Here is a 21,317-nt window from a genome sequence, read left to right as displayed (position 1 = left end):
ACATTTAAAATAACAGTTTTCTAAATAAATGTAATTTATTCCTGAGCATTTATAGCCAACCTTGATTTGGTGCTCAAAACCCCATCCCATTTTTTTTTTTTGTGGGAATAGTGATACACTACTATTCAAAGGTTTGAGATAATTAAGATTTTAAAAAAAGAAGAGAAAAAATTATATATTTTTATTTAGCAAGGAGCTTTTCTGTTCATCAAAAAATCCTGGAAAAAAAAACTTTTCACGATTTCCACAAAAATGAGAAGAAACATTTAATAAATGCAGCCTTTGTGAGCATAAGAGACTTCTTTCAAAAACATTGAAAAACTTCTTAATTATTTCAAACTTTATGTACATTTAAATAGAATCAGAGAAAGTAAAATAAAAAGATTAAAATACTTCACCTTTATAACATTAACATTTATCCATTTGGCTGATGCTTTTATCCAAAGTGACTTACACTAAATTCAAGGTTCGTATTTTAGCAGTTCTAAAAAGAATTAGAGAAAAAAAAGGAAAGAGCTGTTCTTACCCTACTGGTATCCATTGGTGGTCTTGACGTGTAAGAAGAGGTAGAGATGTTGAAGGTCTGAGGAACCAAGTACTCCTCAGCGTCCATCAGGTCATCCAGCTCCTCCTCATCTAGAAGACTCTGGAAGAACTTACTGTGGTTGGGGCTGGGCAGCTTCATGCGATCGTCCCCCTTAGAGGAGAAATGAGACCATCACTCTCTGCGATCACCTTGAGTTTAATGAGTGGTGAATAGGACAAAAGTATTGATTTTCAAGGTGAGATATAGTACAAAAATAACCGTATTCTCACCTGTATGACGAGGTATCTCTGTGGGTCTCGTGCCATGCGGCTGAACTCTGCAGCGAGTTCTTTAAACCGAGGCCGACTATCAGCATCAATCATCCAGCCTGGAGGTGAAGACAGAATTTGTCAAATACACCATTTTTATGGATACTGCAAGTTACTCAAATTAAGCTTTATTATATAAATAAATAAATACATTTTCAAATACATAAATTGAGGCTATACAGACAGATAGACAGACGATAGATAAATAGACGACATACAGACAGACGATAGATGACAGACAGACAGACGATAGATAAATAGACGACAGACAGACAGATGATAGATAGATAGATAGACGACAGACAGACAGACGATAGATAGATAGACGACAGACAGACGATAAATAGACGACAAACAGACAGATGATAGATGACAGACAGATGATAGATATATAGACGACAGACAGACAGACAGACAGACAGACAGACAGACAGACGATAGATAGATAGATAGATAGATAGATAGATAGATAGATAGATAGATAGATAGATAGATAGATAGATAGATAGATAGATAGATAGATAGATAGATAGATAGATAGATAGATAGATAGATAGATAGATAGATAGATAGATAGATAGATAGATAGATAGATAGATAGATAGATAGATAGATAGATAGATAGATAGATAGATAGATAGATAGATAGATAGACGACAGACAGACAGACAGAGATAGAAAGACGACAGACAGACGATAGATAAATAGACGACAGACAGAGATAGGTGGACGACAGAAAGACAGACAATTGATAGATGACAGATAGACGATAGATAGATGACAGACAGACAGACAGACGATAGATAGATGACAGAGAGACAGACAATAGATAGACGACAGAGAGATAGACAAACAGATGATGGAAAGACGATAGACAGACAAACCGACAGACAGATGATAGATAGACGACAGACAGACGATAGATAGATAGATGACAGAGAGACAGACAGACAGACGATAGATAGACGACAGACAGACAGATGATAGATAGATGACAGACAGACAGATGATAGATAGACGACAGACAGACAGACGATAGATAGATGACAGAGAGACAGATGATAGATAGACGACAAACAGATGATAGATAGACGACAGACAGACAGACAGACGATAGATAGATGACAGAGAGACAGATGATAGATAGACGACAGACAGATGATAGATAGATGACAGACAGACAGATGATAGATAGACGACAGACAGACAGACGATAGATAGATGACAGAGAGACAGATGATAGATAGACGACAAACAGATGATAGATAGACGACAGACAGACAGACAGACAGACAGACGATAGATAGATGACAGAGAGACAGATGATAGATAGACGACAGACAGATGATAGATAGATGACAGACAGACGATAGATAAATAGACGACAGACAGACAGACAGACAGACAGACAGACAGACAGACAGACAGACAGACAGACAGACAGACAGACAGACAGACAGACAGACAGACAGACAGATAGATAGATAGATAGATAGATAGATAGATAGATAGATAGATAGATAGATAGATAGATAGATAGATAGATAGATAGATAGATAGATAGATAGATAGATAGATAGATAGATAGATAGATAGATAGATAGATAGATAGATAGATAGATAGATAGATAGATAGATAGATAGATGACAGACAGAAAGACGTTAAACTTAAAAATGACTCCATTACAAAAAAACAAGTCACCAATTCCAATACAACTTGAGTAAAAGTCTGAGAGTATCTGATTTGAACAGTACTTATTTTACTCATACTGAATGTAGGCTCAAAGATGCACTAGTGCTCAACACCTAAGAGACATCCAAGTGAAAATAAGAAACAATTGATTTGTAAGATGAGAAATCATGTAATTTTCTAAAATATAAAAATAAAACTGAACACCTGAATATTGCAATAAATCAAGGTCAACACAATAGCAACACAAGTCTCAGTAAAGCTCAAGTGCACAAAAAGGTCATAAATAAACCAATATCCTTCAAAAAGGACTCGTCAATATAGCGGATAAATAAAATAATGTTAAGTAAAATGAAATAGTCAAAGTCTACTTGCATTGGTTTCAGCCTCATCACCGGCTGCAGTCATGTCCTCAACTCATAAATCAAACACCTGCGATTCATCAACTACTAGCTAATGCACTCGCATTCATGTAAAGTAGCCTTGTTGACATGTTTGGGTGAGTAAAGGCAAACGCACAAGATATAGTACCTTCAATGCCCTTAGATGACGATATCGCTTCTTTATAGCAGAAACAAACTGCTGCAGAAAATGTTAGGTGCCGTGCAAAATGTAATGTGTAATTGCATTACTCAACACAAATGGATTGGAGTAAAAAGTACATTTACTTCTTCAAAAATGTAGTCAATTAGAAAGTAAAAGTTGCTAATATCTTTGATACTCAGTAAAACTACAAAGTAGCCAAAATGATACTTAAAGGAACTGTATGTAAGAAATGTATCTGAATTAATCATAAAATGACCCTGATATGTCACTAGACATTAAGAAATCATGTTAATTTAAAATACTTATATCACTGACAAAAGTTGTCCGGCCAGGATATTGTCATTTTAAAAGTGAAGTTGCAGCCCACTGATGTTGATGTTGACATGTGTTTTGGCCTGAAGCGCCACCCTCCACCTATCTACCAATCACGAAGTCAGTAGTGTTTCGGCATCGGGGTTGCCAGCTCTAGTTACCACAGCTGCAGCTACAAACTTTTTGGATAAAAAATGTCTAACTTTACGAAACCTAAAAGACCATGTTATGAATCAAAAAAACGTTGTGACAATGTCCGAAATAAAACAAGGATTTGTAGGCTATAGGAGATGCCTTTGAAAGATGGAGACGGCTGAAAACGGAGAAGTATTTGAAGACAGACGCCAACGTTGCTAATTTCCTCCCAGACAGGTAAGGTTCATCTATGTTTGGCTAACTATGTTTTTGAAATGGACATTTCAAATATTCATGACAGTCGAACAAAGTTATGCATGTTCGTGCAAAGTAACGTTAGGTTAGCGCATATGGAGGAGGTGGGTCATTGAATTGAAAAGGTAACGTTAAGGAATTGTTTGGTAAATAAAAACGGCGAGTCGTCATTGCTAACATTAGTAATGCATTATCAGAGCCCGTTTCTCTGTCGTTATGCTGAGACGCTGAGGAAAACAACATTAGCACGCCCATTATGGCAATGTGAAAACGTAAAAATTATTCCTCATTCGTTCTTCTCATAGTGGACAACACATGCTGCAAGTTGACCTGTATGACACATGACTTAAGCCCTATTCGGACAGGATTAGTTTAACATGGGGAGGTGGGGGTAAAGTAATTTTACCTCAGGACGTCTGTAATATTAATGGCCAATTCGTACGGGATAAGACATCTCAGTAAAACTAGCAGAAGTGGGAGGGGTAACTCGCTTTACACACCACCGTAACCTACTTGTCGTCATGTGCGTTGCTTCCTGTTTTCACGTGAACAAACACACAATATATGTATGTGTGTGTGTGTGTGTGTGTGTGTGTATATATGTGTATGTGTATATGTATGTATATATATATATATATATATATATATATATATATATATACCGCGGGCATCATAAAGACTGGTCCCACCACCTACAACGAAACCAAGTGCTTCTTCAAGCGCCTTCATGCTTGCAAAACGCGCCAAAACTACTTTTAAACAGGAAATGATGGAATTTTACCGTACACTTTTACAGCGGGTCTATTCGAACAGGATTAATTTTACCCAAGGTCATTTTTCCGGACCTTTTTACAGAAGGTAAAAGTCTCTGTAATCTTTACTGACATTGTCCGTAATGATTACCGAGATGGCACATTCAGACGGGACTAAAATCACAGAGAACCTCTGGTAATAATTACTTTACCCCCACCTCCCCATGTTAAACTAATCCCGTCCGAATAGGGCTTTAGGCTTGTAACTTACTTACGTTAATGACACATACCCACCGTTACAAGTTGGACTAACAGCTAACTTGCTGTTCTAACAATGTACTGACACATACTAGAGTTCTTATTTACGATTATATTTGGCTAATCGCCATTAGTACATTTTTGCGATACATAATTACTTCATAAAACATCTCTCGTGAAAGCATAAACATAATTAACAGAAGAAAAAAAAAACTTGCTGTGTAGGGCTCGTCACTCTCCATTGGAAGCTCCTTGTAGCAGCCTACGTTCCTGCTGGATCCTGCAGCCCAGAGCCATATAATAATATAATATAATAATTATATTATAGCCATATAATCATTTTCAACGGCTCTGCTGCAGCCTATCTGGCAACCGCGAGTCAAGGGGGAGAGGGCCACTCTACAGTAATTTGAAAGTGATTGCAGTACCAGTTTTGACCACAATCCTACACTGTAAAACCTAACACTGAAAGTCACTAAATGAAATGAGTTAATTTAACTTATTTAAAAAAAAAAGTTAATTTCACTTAATAAAAAATGTGATGTTAACTCAAAAACTGCAATGCATTAAGGAGAACTTAAACGTAATAAGTTATGAATAACCTATTGATATTTTACCTCAAAGATTAAAGTTGAATTTAATTAATTGAATAGTTTGTTTATGGTTGAAAATAATTAATAAATAATTTAAAAGCAAATTAGAAACCACAATTGTTTCTAATTTATTTTAAATTATATGTTTCAAGAAATTACTTTAGTATAAGGCATATACTTTTATATTTTCATTGTTAATTAACAAAACATAAATAAATAAATAAATAAATTTGAAGTTTTAAGCTTCATTGGAAGCCTACATTTAGGTCTTTTTTTTTAACATAGACTGTAAAAAAATATTTTTACTCATCACCGCATTCTACCTCACGCACCGGCCCGCGAATTTATTTAAACAGGTGTAACGTTAATCTGCCCATCCCCCACACCGCTGACGAAGAACTCCCAAGTTCAGAGGATAGCGACGATGATTAACAGGTAAGCACGGCAAACTGCTTCATTTAATTCTCTTTAGAGCACTTTTAAACTTTTTTACGATCATATTTATTATGTGGTAACGTTTTGTATTGTCGTGACTCTTCTGTTCATCTTAAGAAGACCGATTGGCTAAGTTATGGTAATATGTGCCATGTCAGTTAAGACGAGCAAACGCGACATTGCCTAAGTTACTCAAGATATATATTTTTATCTATCAGTGGCAGTAGTTAATGTGATTTGCGTACACAAGTGGGGTTTTTTGTTGTTGTGAAAAAGTAATTTATAGGTGTTTGTTTTTCCACATTTTGGCATAGACAAGCGTGTCCCGCGCAAAGTTATCCGTCAATAGACTGACTGAATATCCTCCAGCGACCGTCATTCACATGACAAACTTAAGAAATGGGTAATACAAGCTGACATATTCTTCTATATATTATGCTTTGATTAAACCACAGATTTGTCAGTGGAAAATGTAACGTCATATGTTTGTGTTTTTTTTTTTTCACATTGTGGCGTTTTCAGTCAAACGTGTCACGCGCAATTTTGATATTGACTGTTGCATTATCATCCTCCGACCGACATTTACACGGGAAAAAAACGAAATAAAATGTAATACAAACTGATATATTCCAGTATTTATTATGCTGTGAGTAAACGACCGTTTTGCCAGTGGAAGTTTAGTTGAAATTTGTGTTTTCTCACATTTTGGCATAGCCAAACATGTCCCGCGCATTTTTTGATCATTATCAGTGAGAAAACCGATGTTCTCCAAATCGACTGTCATTCACGTGGGGGAAAAAACAAACAAATAAAAAGGCACTACAACCTGACATATTTATTTTATTATGCTGTGAGTAACCTACAGTTGTGTCAGTAGAAAATTATTTTTCCCCCCAGTTCAGAGAAGACTGATTGCCTCATGGACTTTCATTCACGTGGCAAAAACTAAAGAAAAAGGTAATACAAGCTGGCATATATTCTAGCATTTATGCTGTGAGTAAACTACAGTTTTGTCAGTGGAAGATTAATTAATTGATTTGTTTTTCTTCTTCTTTTTTCACAGTTCAATACAGATAAACCTGTGCAGTTTTATATATATCTGACAGCGAGGAGACTGACTGACCATCTTTCACAACGACCGTCAGTGAGGAGACCGATATCCTCCAAATCGACTGTCATTTACGTGGCAAAAACTAAAGAAAAAGGTAATACAAGCTGGCATATATTCTAGCATTTCAGGGCTCAACATTAAAGGGTTAGTTCACCCAAAAATGAAAATTCTGTCATTAATTCCTCACCCTCATGTGGTTGGACACCCGTCAGACCTCCGTTCATCTTCGGAACACAAATGAAGATATTTTAGTGTAAAGCTGATGCTGAGAAAGGCTTCAGATAGGCCTCCATTGGCATTCAGTACATTTACACTCACAAGACCCATGAAAGGCACTTAAAACGTTATTACAAAGTCCATCTCACCACAGTGACTCTACAATAATTTTACGATGCGACGACAATAGTTTTTGTGCGCAAAAAAAAAAATCTAAATAACACCTTTATCCAACTTGTTCTTGTCTTCCGTCTGTGCCTCCACGACGCATGCGCGAGAATATGACGTAGCGCCAGGGTTAGGGAATCCATGAAATGCACACTTTAGCCCAATTTTGAGAACTACGCCGAGACCTAAAGCACGATCAATGTAGAATTCAACAGCTGAGACACGCGCGTCTTCCTCTGCTCGTAAACAAATCGCTTCTGGGTCATGTGTCCGAACGCCGGATCTGCGTCATATTCTCGCGCATGCGTCGTGGAGGCACACACGGAAGACAAGAACAAGCTGGATAAAGTTGTTATTTTGATTTTTTTTTGCGCACAAAAACTATTGTCGTCGCATCGTAAAATTATTGTAGAGTCACTGTGGTGAGATGGACTTTGTAACAACGTTTTAGTGCCTTTTATGGGTCTTGTGAGTGTAAATGTACTGAATGCCAATGGAGGCCTATCTGAAGCCTTTCTCAGCATCAGCTTTACACTAAAATATCTTCATTTGTGTCTGAAGATGAACGGAGGTCTTACGGGTGTCGAACAACATGAGGGTGAGTAATTAATGACAGAATTTTCATTTTTGGGTGAACTAACCCTTTAAGCATGTTTACGTGCTTGTCCTTCGGACAAGTAAATCTGTCATCCACTTGTCCGAGTAAAAAATGTGCTTGTCCGGAATTTTTTTTTTTTTAAATTTGTGTGTGTTGTAAATAAAATGTATTCTGAAGCAATATTCTCACCAGTGTTCAATCAGCTTTGACATATGCATATTTGTGATATTTTTACCTTTTATAAAGGGCATTTTCCCCTAATCTTAATAAACATAGGCTCTGATTCAGATTTCCTTTTATATTCTTAAATTGGATCAATAAATTAAATTAGAAGATGACACTGGCTGTTACCAGTCAAATTAAATCATTTACACTGAAAAATTACAACTGCATTAAATAATGTTATGAGATTGTTTTAAATATTTTTTGAAAATACAAATAAGAAATGTTGTAAAGATGAAACTAAAGCACCAGTAGGTGGCAGCAGGTGACCGTCTTAATGAGCGAGTCATTGAGTCGATTTGTTCAAACACTGATTCATTCAAGAATGAGGTAGGCGTTTACGAATAATTCATTGAATCTTTGATTCTATCGATTCATTCTAAACGCTGAATCATTCACTAACACGCTGTTGCTGTGACACTCGTTCTGCTGTGATCTTTTGGAACTATTTTCGCTGCTGTAATAGAACAAAAACACTCAATATTGCATCTAAACTGTAAGTGACTTAATTTTAATAATTGTTTATGGAACTGTCGTATGAAATCAGTGTCATTTTCAGTCGTGATGTTATTCAGGAAAACAGCACTCTTGGTAATGTGACGTTGCAACTGTATCATGTTATAAATATAAATAAACTCCACATTTCTACATTTTTACGGCAGTGTGTTAACTGAGTTTCTCTGTGTGAGCGGTGCTTTTTTTTCTCTTTCTCCTCGAGAGGCTGCGCGAGCGTAAACAGTGTGTTAGTTACCGTCAGTTCATTATACATTATCATTCACTGTCAAACGCCACTAACAGTAATAAATGCAGAATCATTCTTGCATTTGGGTGATTCCCTAGTTATTTTTGTTAATGACGTTTTATCAGGATACTTATCCGTCGGGCAAGTAAAATTCTCTTTCACTTGCCCCTTCAAAAATTCCACTTGTCCCAGACAAGCGTTAATGTCAAGCCCTGCATTTATGCTGCAAGGAAACTACAGTTTTGTTAGTGTAAGTTTAATTAAATGGCTGGGCTCGACATTGACACTTGTCCGGGACAAGTTGATTTTTTTTTGAAGGGGCAAGTGAAAAATAATTGTACTTGCCCGACGGACAAGTATCCTGGTTAAAACGTCAAAACAAAAAATAACTAGGGAATCACCAAAGTGCAATAATGATTCTGCATTCAGTTAGTGTAAGTGGAGATCGATAGTGGATAATAGAAAACGAACTGACGTTAACAAGGTTGTCATGTTGAGGCTCGCGCAGCCTCTCGAGGAGAAAATCGAAAACAAATGAGCGCCGCTCATACAAAGAAACTCAGTTCACATATACGGTTAAAAATTGTGGAGTTTTTATATTTATAACATATGATACAGTTAAGCAACATCACACAAACAAGAGTGTTGTTTTCCTGAATACCATCACGACTGAAAATTACACTGAACAATTAATTAACATTAAGTCACTTACATTTTAGATGCAATATGGACTGTTTTTGTTCTATTTCGCAGCGAAAATAGTTCCAAACTAAGATCACAGCAGAAACGTAACGCATCTCACAGCAACAGCGTGTGTTACTGAATGATTCAGAGTTTTAATGAATCGGTTAAATCAAAGATTCAATGACCTATTCGTAATCGACCACCTAATTCTTGAATGAATCAGCCGTTTGAACGAATCGACTCAATGATTCACTCATTAAGACGGTCACCTGCTGCCACCTACTGGTGGTTTAGTTTCATCTTCCCAACATTTCTTATTTGTATATTCAAAAATATCTAAAATAATCTCATAACATTATTTAATGCAGTTGTAATTTTTCAGTGTAAATAATTTAATTTAATTGGTAATAGCCTATAGTGTCTTATTCTAATTTAATTTATTGATCAAATTTAAAAATATAAAATGAAAGCTGAAGCATAACCTATATTTAATAAGATTATGGAAAAATGCCCTTTATAAAAAGGTAGAAATATCACAAATATGCATATTTAAATATGTCAAAGCTGATTGAACTCTGATGAGAATATTGCTTCAGAATAGATTATATTTACCAAAAAATAAATAAATAAATTCCGGACAAGCTAATTTTTGTGAAGTGAATGACAAATTTACTTGTCCGAAGGACAAGATTGTGAACAGGCTTAATGTCGAGCCCTGAATGGTTTGTTTTTCTTCTTTTTTTTCACAGTTCAACACAAATAAACCTGTGCAGTTTTATATATATCTGACAGCGAGGAGACTGACTGACCATCTTTCACAACGACCATCAGTGAGGAGACCGATATCCTCCAAATCGACTGTCATTCACATGGCAAAAACTAAAGAAAAAGGTAATACAAGCTGGCAAATATTCTAGCATTTATGCTGCAAGTAAACTACAGTTTTGTCAGTGGAAGATTAATTAAATGGTTTGTTTTTCTTCTTTTTTTCACAGTTCAACACAGATAAACCTGTGCAGTTTTATATATATCTGACAGCGAGGAGACTGACTGACCATCTTTCACAACGACCATCAGTGAGGAGACTGATATCCTCCAAATCGACTGTCATTTACGTGGCAAAAACTAAAGAAAAAGGTAATACAAGCTGCTGTAAACTACTTGATTTATAATTATTACTTGTACTGTCTTTACATGCTTGCATACTTTTTCAAGCCTGAAAATATGGATTGACTAGACTTTCGATGGATGAACAAAATTGAATGTAAAAAAAATATATATTTATTCTGATGGTGAATGAAAGACTTGTGGGTTTGGAATGACATTAAGGTGCATAATGACAGCGTAATGACAGCCTGTTCTATAGGTTGTATATCTTTTTGCTTTCTTTTGTTCTAGAACATTTTGCTGATGCACCTCAAAGCACTAGTATTATTCCAAATTAAATCTTACCAATTAATTTAGTAAAATGTGGTGTTAAAATTAAAAGTATTACGTTTTCTTAAATATTCCAATCAACTGAACAGTCCGTTTGCATGTCTATTTTTCAAGGCTTAGTTGTCATACATGAACATTTAGTTATAGTGTCTACCCTGAATAGGGCCTGTTTGTTTTGTAGATATAAAGGCATGCATTAACAAAGATTATTTCAATCCATTTAGAGAGAGGATCTTGACCAGGCGCAAAAGGCAGCAGTTGCCATCATTGCTATCGAGGAAGACGACAAACCACAGGATATACTGCTTGTCCTTGAAGATGAGGTGGTAATGTCTGCCAAGTCCTGGGTTAGTGCACTGTCCTGCTTTTTGGACTAGTATGCCCTTCACATGAGTTACCCGAAGAATGAGTTACCCGACTGTTTTTTTTTTTTTTAGTTCAGGAAGTGCTGCTAAATCTTGAAGACGGGAAGGTCAGGCCAAAGTTGCTTGCACTTAAAAATGAACTTCTGATTAAGTAATATGGATGCTTTTTCTGGTGTCATTAGGCAATTCAATTTGCTGTTCTTTGAATTTTAAACAGCAGTTTTTGAATTAGTTTTGTCTGTTAAAGTGATACTCCACCGTTTTTTCAATAAATATTGTTATTCCCTTAACTAAGACGAGTTGATACATACCTCTCTCGTCTCAGTGCGTGCACTTAATCGCTCTGACCCGCAGTGACATTTTGATAGCACTTAGTTTAGCCCACTAAGCCCAGTTCATTCATTAGGTACCAAACAGATCAAGTTAGAAGCGACCAAACACCTCCACGTTTTCCCTATTTAAATACAGTTACACGAATAGTTGAATGACCAAGTATGGTGACAAAATAAAACGTGGCGCTTTCTAAGGGGGTTAAAAAGGATAACTAATGTATGGCGGAATAGCACTTTTGAGAGAGTACTTCAACTCGGCGCAGTAAAAAGTCCTGCTTATCCTGAGAGGATTTTTCTCTGCGTGACTTTTTACTGCGCCGAGTTGAAGTACTCTCTCAAAAGTGCTATTCCGCCATACATTAGTTATCCTTTTTAACCCGCTTAGAAAGCGCCACGTTTTATTTTGTGTCACCATACTTGGTCATTCAACTATTCATGTAACTGTATTTAAATAGGGAAAACGTGGAGGTGTTTGGTCGCTTCTAACTTGATCTCTGTTTGGTACCTAATGAATGAACTGGGCTTAGTGGGCTAAACTAGGTGCTATCAAAATGTCACTGCGGGTCAGAGCGATTAAGTGCACGCACTGAGACGAGAGAGGTATGTATCAACTCGTCTTAGTTAAGGGAATAACAATTTAATATGAAAAAACAGTGGAGTATCACTTTAAAGTCTTAAAGGTATAGTTTATTTTTCTTGGGTATAGTGAATGTGTGATGAAATTGTTTTAATGTTATTTTTGACTGTACAGCACAATGATTTTGTTTTAAAATGTCCATGTTTGGGAAATCTGTTAAAGTCTTAAGAGTTGACATTTCATGGGAAGTGTACATATTAATGTTTTCATGTTATTTGGAGGGCACTTAAGAAATTAGGAATATATTACATATTTCATGGGGAAGGTGCAAGTCTGTATTTATTGTGATGCATTTGGACTGAACAGCACACTTGTTTTATGACAACCTTTTGTGATATGAATTTCAATAAATATTGTTAATATTTGCATCCTTTTCTTTCATCTTCAAACTGTTTTTTCCCTTGTCTTATGTAACTTTATTAATTTGAGTTTAATCAACTCAAACCATTTACCGCAATCGGTTTCCTCAAACCATTTGAGTAGCTAAATAGTTGTGAAGACTTGGTTAGATTTATTAAATGAACTCAAACCAGTTAGTTTGAATTAACTTAGAATGTTCAAGTTGCCTATACTCTAAAATATTGACTAACTCAACACTAAATTATGAGTGAATACGACTCTTTCTATATATGTTTACAATACTTGTATGTATTAGTTTTTAAACTTAAGTGGTTTGTTGGAATTAACTTATAATGTTCAAGTTTACTATACTCTAAATGATTGACTAACTCAACACTAAGTTATGAGTGAATATGACTCTATATAAACAAGTTCACAATACTCATATGTATTAGTTTTTAAACTTAAATGGTTTGAAGCAATTAGTTTCCTCAAATGGTTTGAGTTGAGTTAACTTGTTGGGTTTTACAGTGTACATACAGTTCCTTTAAGTACAGTAACTGATTACATTTACTCAAATACTTTACACGACAGACTGACAGACAAACAGACATAATTTTTTTTTTTTTTTCACATTGAGTTATAAATTGCCCCATATTACTGACCTTCTTACAGTTCTATTATGTCTCTGTCAGGAAGTAACATGCCCTCACCTTGCAGCAGCCTGCTCCTTATTTCCTCCCAATTAATTTCCCTTCAGTTCTCACACTCAAACACATTATCCAAATGAGCAGCAATTACTCACGCAATCACTCCACGTTTCATCTCCATCAATATTTCGCATTTCATTGTCCGTGGGGTTACAGATGTCACAGCGAGTAGAATCACAAACAACAGCTTACAGTCAAAATGTAATTAGAATTAATGAGTTCAATCCGCGTCTCATTTCATCTCTTTGTGTTTATTTGATTGAGCCAGCTGAGAAACCCCACCGCTCACCCAGCTGCTTATTTCCACAGTCCACACGACTGTCTGGCCAAACATGGCGAGCGGCTGGCCCAAAAACCATGTGAGTGCATGTCTCTAGCCAAATAAAACCATGTTAATACTGTTTTGTGAAAATGTAAGTTCTTTGTAGTGCCTTACAATATTATTCAAAAACTGAATGTGGTAATCATTTCAAGACATACAGTATGAACCACCATGTGTGCTAGTGCCTTTCTGTAAGATGTGAGCTACTGATCACATTCAGGGTTCCATATGACTCACATTTCACCATCACCATGTAGACGTCTATGGTGCAGATGGGCGGCTGGGGCAAACGCTCGCCCTTCTCCAGGATGTCTGGAATCTCACGCGTGGGAATCCCATCGTAGGGCTTTCCTCCAAACGTCATCAGCTCCCAGATAGTCACCCCTGAATGACAATATATGAAGTCAACACATCACATTCTGTATAGAGAGTTCTGCTTTTTTATTATTATATAAATGTATTATTTTATCTGATATTTAATTATAAAAAATGTTGAATTGTTACTTATCAATTAATAAAATATTGTATTAAATATAGTACATGTTCATTAATATTATATATATATATATATATATATATATATATATATATATATATATATATATATATATATATATACTCTAAAAAATTCTGAATTAAAAATAACCCAAGTTGGGTTGAAAATGGACTAACCCAGCGATTGGGTTGTTTTAATGGGTTGTTGGGTTAAATGTTTGTTTAAACAACCCATTTGCTGGGTTAAAACAACCAAATTGCTGGGTTAGTCCATTTTCAACCCAACTTGGGTTATTTTTAATGCAGAATTTTTTAGAGTATATAAAATATATATATATATATATATATATATATATATATATATATATATATATATATATATATATATATATATATATATATATATATATATATATATATATATATATAATATAAACTTATTGAGAAATAATCTATTGTATCAAATATTAAATAATGTACAGTAATTATTATATTTAAAATATTTTAGAATTGTAAATCTGCGTTTCAGGATACATTATGTTAAGAGTAATTATACATTATATAAACTATTTATATATTATATTTATACTATACCATGTGTCCTTTGTCATATATACACTTCTGTTCAAAAGTGGGTCTCTTAAAAGCTTACCAAAGCTGCATTCATTTGATCAAAAACAGTAAAAAAAAAAACAGTATTATTATAAAAATATTATAATAATTGTCTGTTTAAATATATTTTAAAATGTAATTTATTGTTATTCAGGATTCTTTGATGAATAGAAAGTTTAAAAGAACACCATTTATTTAAAAATAGAAATATTGTAACATTAAAAATGTCTTTACTGTCACTTTCTATTTAATGCATCTTTACAGAATAAAGTTATTAGTAGAAAAAAATAAAAATAAAAATAGGGCACTGTAAGTGTTTTACTCACCATAACTCCATACATCACTCTGGTGTGTGAACTTCCTGTAATGTATGCACTCTAAGGCCATCCACTTGATGGGCATCTGCATAAGAGAAAATTCTAATCAGGATGTAATAATCTGGAAATATACAGTAATGCAATCATGTTTCATTAAAAACATACATTTCTGAACTTCTAAAAAAAGACCAGTCCAATTTGGACAGAAACAGCACTGCAATATGATTAGAAATACAATCAAGCAACTACCATTCGCATTGATTAATGATTATGCTTTTTTTTTTTGTCCAACCCACCATATAAATGACAAAATCACTTAAAAATGAGTTCACTGGAACTGTTCTGAGTTTGTCAGAACCAGTGTGTCTCAGGTTCTAAACACTGACCTTGCCTCCATCCGAATTATACTCCTTTTCATTAGCATCAAGCAGTCGAGCAAGTCCAAAATCAGTGATCTTGATATGGTTTGGAGATTTCACCAGGACGTTACGAGCCGCGAGGTCCCTGTGCACCAGCCGCCTCTCCTCCAGGAACATCATACCCTGCCGAAGAGGACATCTGAGTGCTTCTTTCCAAAATTACAGTTATCATAAATACAACTACATACAGGGGAGGTGTGTTAATAAAATTCAACCCACTGAAACTTAAAACTATAGTGACTGCATTTTAAAAGGAATGGTTCGCTCAAACATTTAAATTCTGTCATCATTTACTCACCCTCAAGTTTTCCCAAACCTCTATGAGTTTCTTTCTTCTGCTGAACACAAAAGAAGATATTTTGAAGAATGTCGGTAACCAAACGGTTGACGATAGCCTTTGATTACCATACTATTTTTTTCCTACTATGAAAGTCAATGGCTACCGTCTTACCAACATTCTTCAAAGTATCTTCTTTTGTGTTCAACAGAAGAAAGAATCTCATCTTGTGGAACAACATAAGGGTCAGTAAATGATGACATTTTTGGGTGAACTATCCCTTTAAAATCAGCATGAAATTACGATTTATTGCTGTATTTTTTTTTTATAAAATATTTATAAATTTACCTAAAAAAAAATATAAAATGAAGACATAAGTCTCTCATGATATTTAATCAAAATATCTTGCAGCAACATATCTTTTCTGATGACATGTTTACTGCACAAAGAGAAAAAGGGTGTCAAAATTGTACCTTTAGTACCACAAAAAGGTTAATAATAGTACCATTATTACTAACAATAGTAATAATGGTACGCATTTGTACTCTAGGATACTAATATGCACATTTTAGGAGTAAAAAGGGTACAAAGATGTCCTTTTAAGGGTACTGTCCCAGTGACAAGCTGTTGTACCCCAAAGGTACAATTTTTACACCCTTTATCTCTGTGTGTGCCGTGTGGGCAGGACAATCTGTCACTCCCATGAGATCAACCAATAGCAAACCACAACTATCCAACCATTCAATCAATTCCCCATGGACCAAATAAAGCCCCGCCCTACTCCCCCTCCCATGTTTGAAAAGCTGTTTCACTCGAATATACGTCACAACAGGGATGATCACAAATCCACTTCATGCTAACTTTAAGTAAAACCTTAAATTACTTTCACTTTAGTAAGTTAAGTGCACTTCATTGCAGAAGTTGAAAAAAAAAATCTGATTGATTGGGAAATTGAAAAACAAAATGTGATGAAAAAAGCAAAACATTTTCTCAAGGGTTCAACGCCGTTTAATCTGGTAGCCTACAAAAGAGCATATTTTCCAGATCTTTCCAAAGATCCTTCAACGGTTGTATCCAAATTGTGACAGTGATGTCTTAAAAAGAGTGCACTGAAAACCACTGAACAGTTTTTTTTATTAACAGAACCAGAAACTTTAAAACTTTTAAAGAAACATACCAACAACATTGTGCAGTTATGAGAACAAACTGACATGTTTCAGAATTCTAAAGAGAGTAATTGTCCCTGCAAGTTGTGTTTCTTTTGCTGCTAGTCTTTACTGTGAAAAAGATCGAATGGCACATAAAATTGCTTTCATTTCAGTCAGTGATATTTCGCAACAAAGAAAAGTGCAAAAAAAGATACCCTAAGGGACAACAAAAACATTTCAAGGGTGCACTTTAGGTGTACAAAAACATATGAGGAGAATTATGATTATAAAGGACTTGAATTTCCCCAAGTTTTTATTATGAATACATCATTCAACAGAAGACAACGGTGACCGGCGGGCTGTGTCAAAACAGTAACTGTCTGATTTGAGGAGAAATGAGAAACATATTTCTCTGTAACACCATTCTCTTTACTACCACACCGTCCAGCATTTGATGAGCGACATGTTTTCCTGCTTAAGTGCTGCTAAAAATGAGTTTGACAGCAGAAACAGAAAAGGCAGACAAAAGCTGAGTCAATCACATTGAGTTAAAATACATTTTGCCCTGAAACTTAATGGCTTTACAGAAAAATTTAAGAATTAAACACAGGAGCAGAAGCACGCACGCACGCACGCACGCACACACACACACACTCACACACATAAATATACAAGTGACATAAATATATACATAATGATTTTTATACTGTACAAACTGCATATTCTATCCCCTTACACTAAACCTACCCATCTCAGAAAACTTTTTACACTTTCAAAAAACTTCCTGGTTTTCCTCATGGAGACCAAAAAATGTCCACATGGACAAGGATTTCGGATATCGGCATCTTTGTGGGGACATTTTGTCCACACACACGCATGCACGTGCACACATTTTATTACATTTAATTTGAAAAACGATTAGAAAGAGTTGATAGAAAGAAATGTGTTGTGAACATTAGCTTTCAAAAATTTGGGGTTGGTAAGACTTCTTAATATATTTGAAATAAGTCTCTTATGCTCAGGGCGGATATTTACAGTTTTTTTTTTTCAAAGACAGTAAAAAACAAAATTTTTAATGCATGTATTTATTTGGCTACTTTAAGGGAGCCAGAATGAAGCCACGCCAATACAATTACAGTGCGGTGAAATGAAAGTGTATTTAAAACAGATTACTTCAGGGATTGGATAGTCAATCAATGGAAATGTTGATTACTACAAACCTCAGCATACCTGAGCCAAGTATTCAGCCTGTCCTGAATCTGTTTAAAAGAATTAAAAACCCATGGAGCGTGTAAGACATTAAACACATGATTCTTCAGTGCTGAAGCAACGGTCATGGCGCAGGGGCAGAGCAGAGCGAGCCCGAGGGAATGAATTTATGTTTAATGGTTAATAAAAATAAATGGATGGTTTGTAAGACTATGGAAAGATGCTGTTCATTTAGACTAGTGCTGTGTAATTTATCCTTTGAGAGATGCTGGGCTTGCACTGCTGTTGACACAGTTATGATGTGGACTGGGTATGTTTTATTGCCATTAAGTGACTGGAGAATGTGCATATTATTCATGCCAAATTAGAGAATAAACAGTAAGAAATGGGAGTAGGGACATTTAAAGCCAAGTGCTCCATTTTAAACATTTTTCTATCTGCAAAATATTGACAAAAAGGGTCATGGTCTGAAAAAAATACTTTGTTTAAATTGTCCTCTAACTATAACTATAAGTAACTCTGAAACTACATGTCAACCACCAGTCATTAGAGTATTAATAGATTGTCTGTTTAAAGGGTTACTTCAGTGATTAGCATTACGCTTTGTATCAGTAGAAACCCGAAATTATCGTACTTCCCCCCCTCATGTCCCCATCAGACGAGAGAATTATGTACTGCCCCGGTTACCTCAGCTCTGCTCAGCTCTTCGCTCTCGTGATGAATGAAATCTGACTCCTGCTGCGTCTGTGCCGTGACTTTCGTTCGGCTCACTCACACTTTATTGAAAAGACACGTTCAGTTTTTAATTGTAGTGTCTGTTCTCTAACTGAACACAATTATTTTATTACTATAAAAATCACAACGACGGTGGGGTGGTGTCATGGTGGGCAAGTGATAACCAGTAGCCGTGGCTTTGGGAGTGGCCTCGTAGAGCATGAAGCAAGTACATTCTAGGAGTTGTTGTCTTTTATCCACATGACACAAAAATACATTTTCTGTCTTTTTCCAGTCTAGAAGGCACCAAATTCAAAAATAACTTCACATTTCTACTACACAAATGAAAGTTTAAATACACATTCATCTTCCCAACGCTGAAGTGCACCTTTAATATCTGCTAATTCTTTGTTTTGATGCTCCCCAACAGATATTCTACTGACTATAAGTAATTTTGCAACTACATGTCAACTTATTCAACTAACCCTAACCCCAATCTAACAGTCATGAGAGTTAGTTGGCATGCAATTGAAAAGTTATTTAAAGGGGTACTTCACTGCTGGAAAGATGAATGTGTATTTAAATTGGGTCATTTATGTAGTAGAAATGTGCCTTTATTTTAGAAGTTGGTGCCTTCTAGACTGAGAAAAGCTAGAAAATGTATTTTTGGCTCATATGGATCAAAGACAACAACTCCCAGAACACACTTGCTTTTCTGCCCTGCGAGGCCACTCCCAAGCCACGCCTACCGGTTACATCTCGTGCCCACCGTGGCACCGCCCCACCATCGTTTAGATCTTTATAGTAATACAATCATTTAGTTCAGTTAGAGAACAAACACTACAATTAAAAACTGAACGTGTCTGCTCAATACAGCACGAGCCGAATGAGTATCGCAGCACAAACGCAGCAGGAGTCAGATTTCATTCATCAGAGAGTGAGGATCTGACAGACCGGATGATCGTGGAAGATTTGGTTTTCAAAGCGAAATGCGCCTATTTAAGTGAGTTTGTCATTGTACCGTTTTGTTGTTGTGTTTTCATGAACCCACATTAAAGCAACCCGCCCCTGAATTGGCGCTAATTTTAAACCGAAACTAAAATGAGCACATCCGACCAGCATTCATTCATGGCCGCATTGTCATTCATTCACGGCCTCACAGTCGTTCACGGTGCGTGTCCAGTCAGGCGCATTTTCAGTTCATGCCTAACGCCGCATTCACACGGGGCTTCGGCGTCAACGCTTGATGGAGGGCGTGGCTGAAGCTTGGTGCCTGACGCGACCGTCATAGTGACAACAGCTAATCACATTACTTGCCGCTTGGACCACAACACAACACAAAAAAAGCGCCTTTTTTGACAGCTAGTCTGTGAGACTATTTTGTGTATGAAAACTGATCACTTTAATATTTGATTCCTCATTTGGCTGGGGGATAGCTCTATTTGAACCACACATGATATGATATGCTGCCTGTCATTCAATGATAAACAGAGTACACGGACGGAATACAAGCATGATACATTCCAGATTCTCCAACCGTCTCTGCCACCTCCTTCCAGGCCTGGTCTCTCCAGTTTTTGTCCCGGTATGTAAATAATGATTGGTAGTAAAGGACCGGGTGATTATCCACCGCAATTATTAGCTTTTCCTCCATTTTAGATCGTTCTTTACTCTTCATTCACTCTTCATTCACCGGTGTTTTAAACGAACGCGATTGGCTAGCGTCTGCTCTAGGATATTTGCATAGGGTGATCTGATTGGATGACGCCTGCGTTGGTGCTTGAAAAGTTGAGAAATCTTCAACTTTTGCCGCTTGCAACGCGAGTGAAGCGCCGCGACGGAACCGACAATTCAGTTCGGCAACGCATGACGTCACCCATTCAAAGTAAACGAGAAGCGTTGACGCCGACGCCCCGTGTGAATGCGCCGTAAGGAAGCCTAACTTTCATAGGAATTCATTGAGAACACTCCGATATGAATGTCCGAGCGGCTGTCTGTGTCTTACATTCTGTGAGTGAGATCCCACCCCTATGGGTGGGTTGAAAACATGCGGAACTAGTGGTTACACTTTATTTCGATAGTCCACACCAACTATACCGCACTAAAACCTGTATCCATCCATTATAAAAGTAATTCACATGGCTCCAGGGGTTAATAAATGCCTCTTGAAGGGAGTTGATGGGTTTTTGAAAGAAAAATATCCATATTTAACACATTATGAAGTAAAATATCTAGCTTCCGGCGGACCGCCTTTAAGTATTCAGCTTACGGAAAAAGCATAACTGACGCAACTATGACGTCGGATGTATTGTAAGCGTTTTGAACTGCGAGAGGCGTTACACTTTCTTCGTAAGTTTAATATGGAAGGTGGTCCGCCGCAAGCTATATATTTACTTTATATAGTTTTAAATA

At 36.1% G+C, this 21,317-nt stretch overlaps 1 protein-coding gene across 1 annotated transcript in view; it reads right to left on the bottom strand.

The window, feature by feature from the left end:
* Window positions 1-21,317, bottom strand: part of erbb4a (erb-b2 receptor tyrosine kinase 4a) — a gene marked incomplete at both ends in the record, with an annotated part of 98,800 nt that overhangs the window by 6,041 nt on the left and 71,442 nt on the right. The window contains 5 exons of the mRNA XM_079811970.1: window positions 527-697; window positions 817-914; window positions 13,952-14,098; window positions 15,148-15,223; window positions 15,525-15,680. Of these exons, the coding sequence (XP_079668096.1) occupies window positions 527-697; window positions 817-914; window positions 13,952-14,098; window positions 15,148-15,223; window positions 15,525-15,680 (648 nt within the window). The remainder of the gene's footprint in view (window positions 1-526; window positions 698-816; window positions 915-13,951; window positions 14,099-15,147; window positions 15,224-15,524; window positions 15,681-21,317) is intronic.

Source organism: Gobio gobio (genome assembly GCF_949357685.1).
Source record: "Gobio gobio genome assembly, chromosome: 3".
In the NCBI taxonomy this organism is placed as follows: Eukaryota; Metazoa; Chordata; class Actinopteri; order Cypriniformes; family Gobionidae; genus Gobio; species Gobio gobio.
The sequence above is the reverse complement of the archived record's forward strand: the minus strand, read 5'-3'. Positions and strand labels throughout refer to the sequence as shown.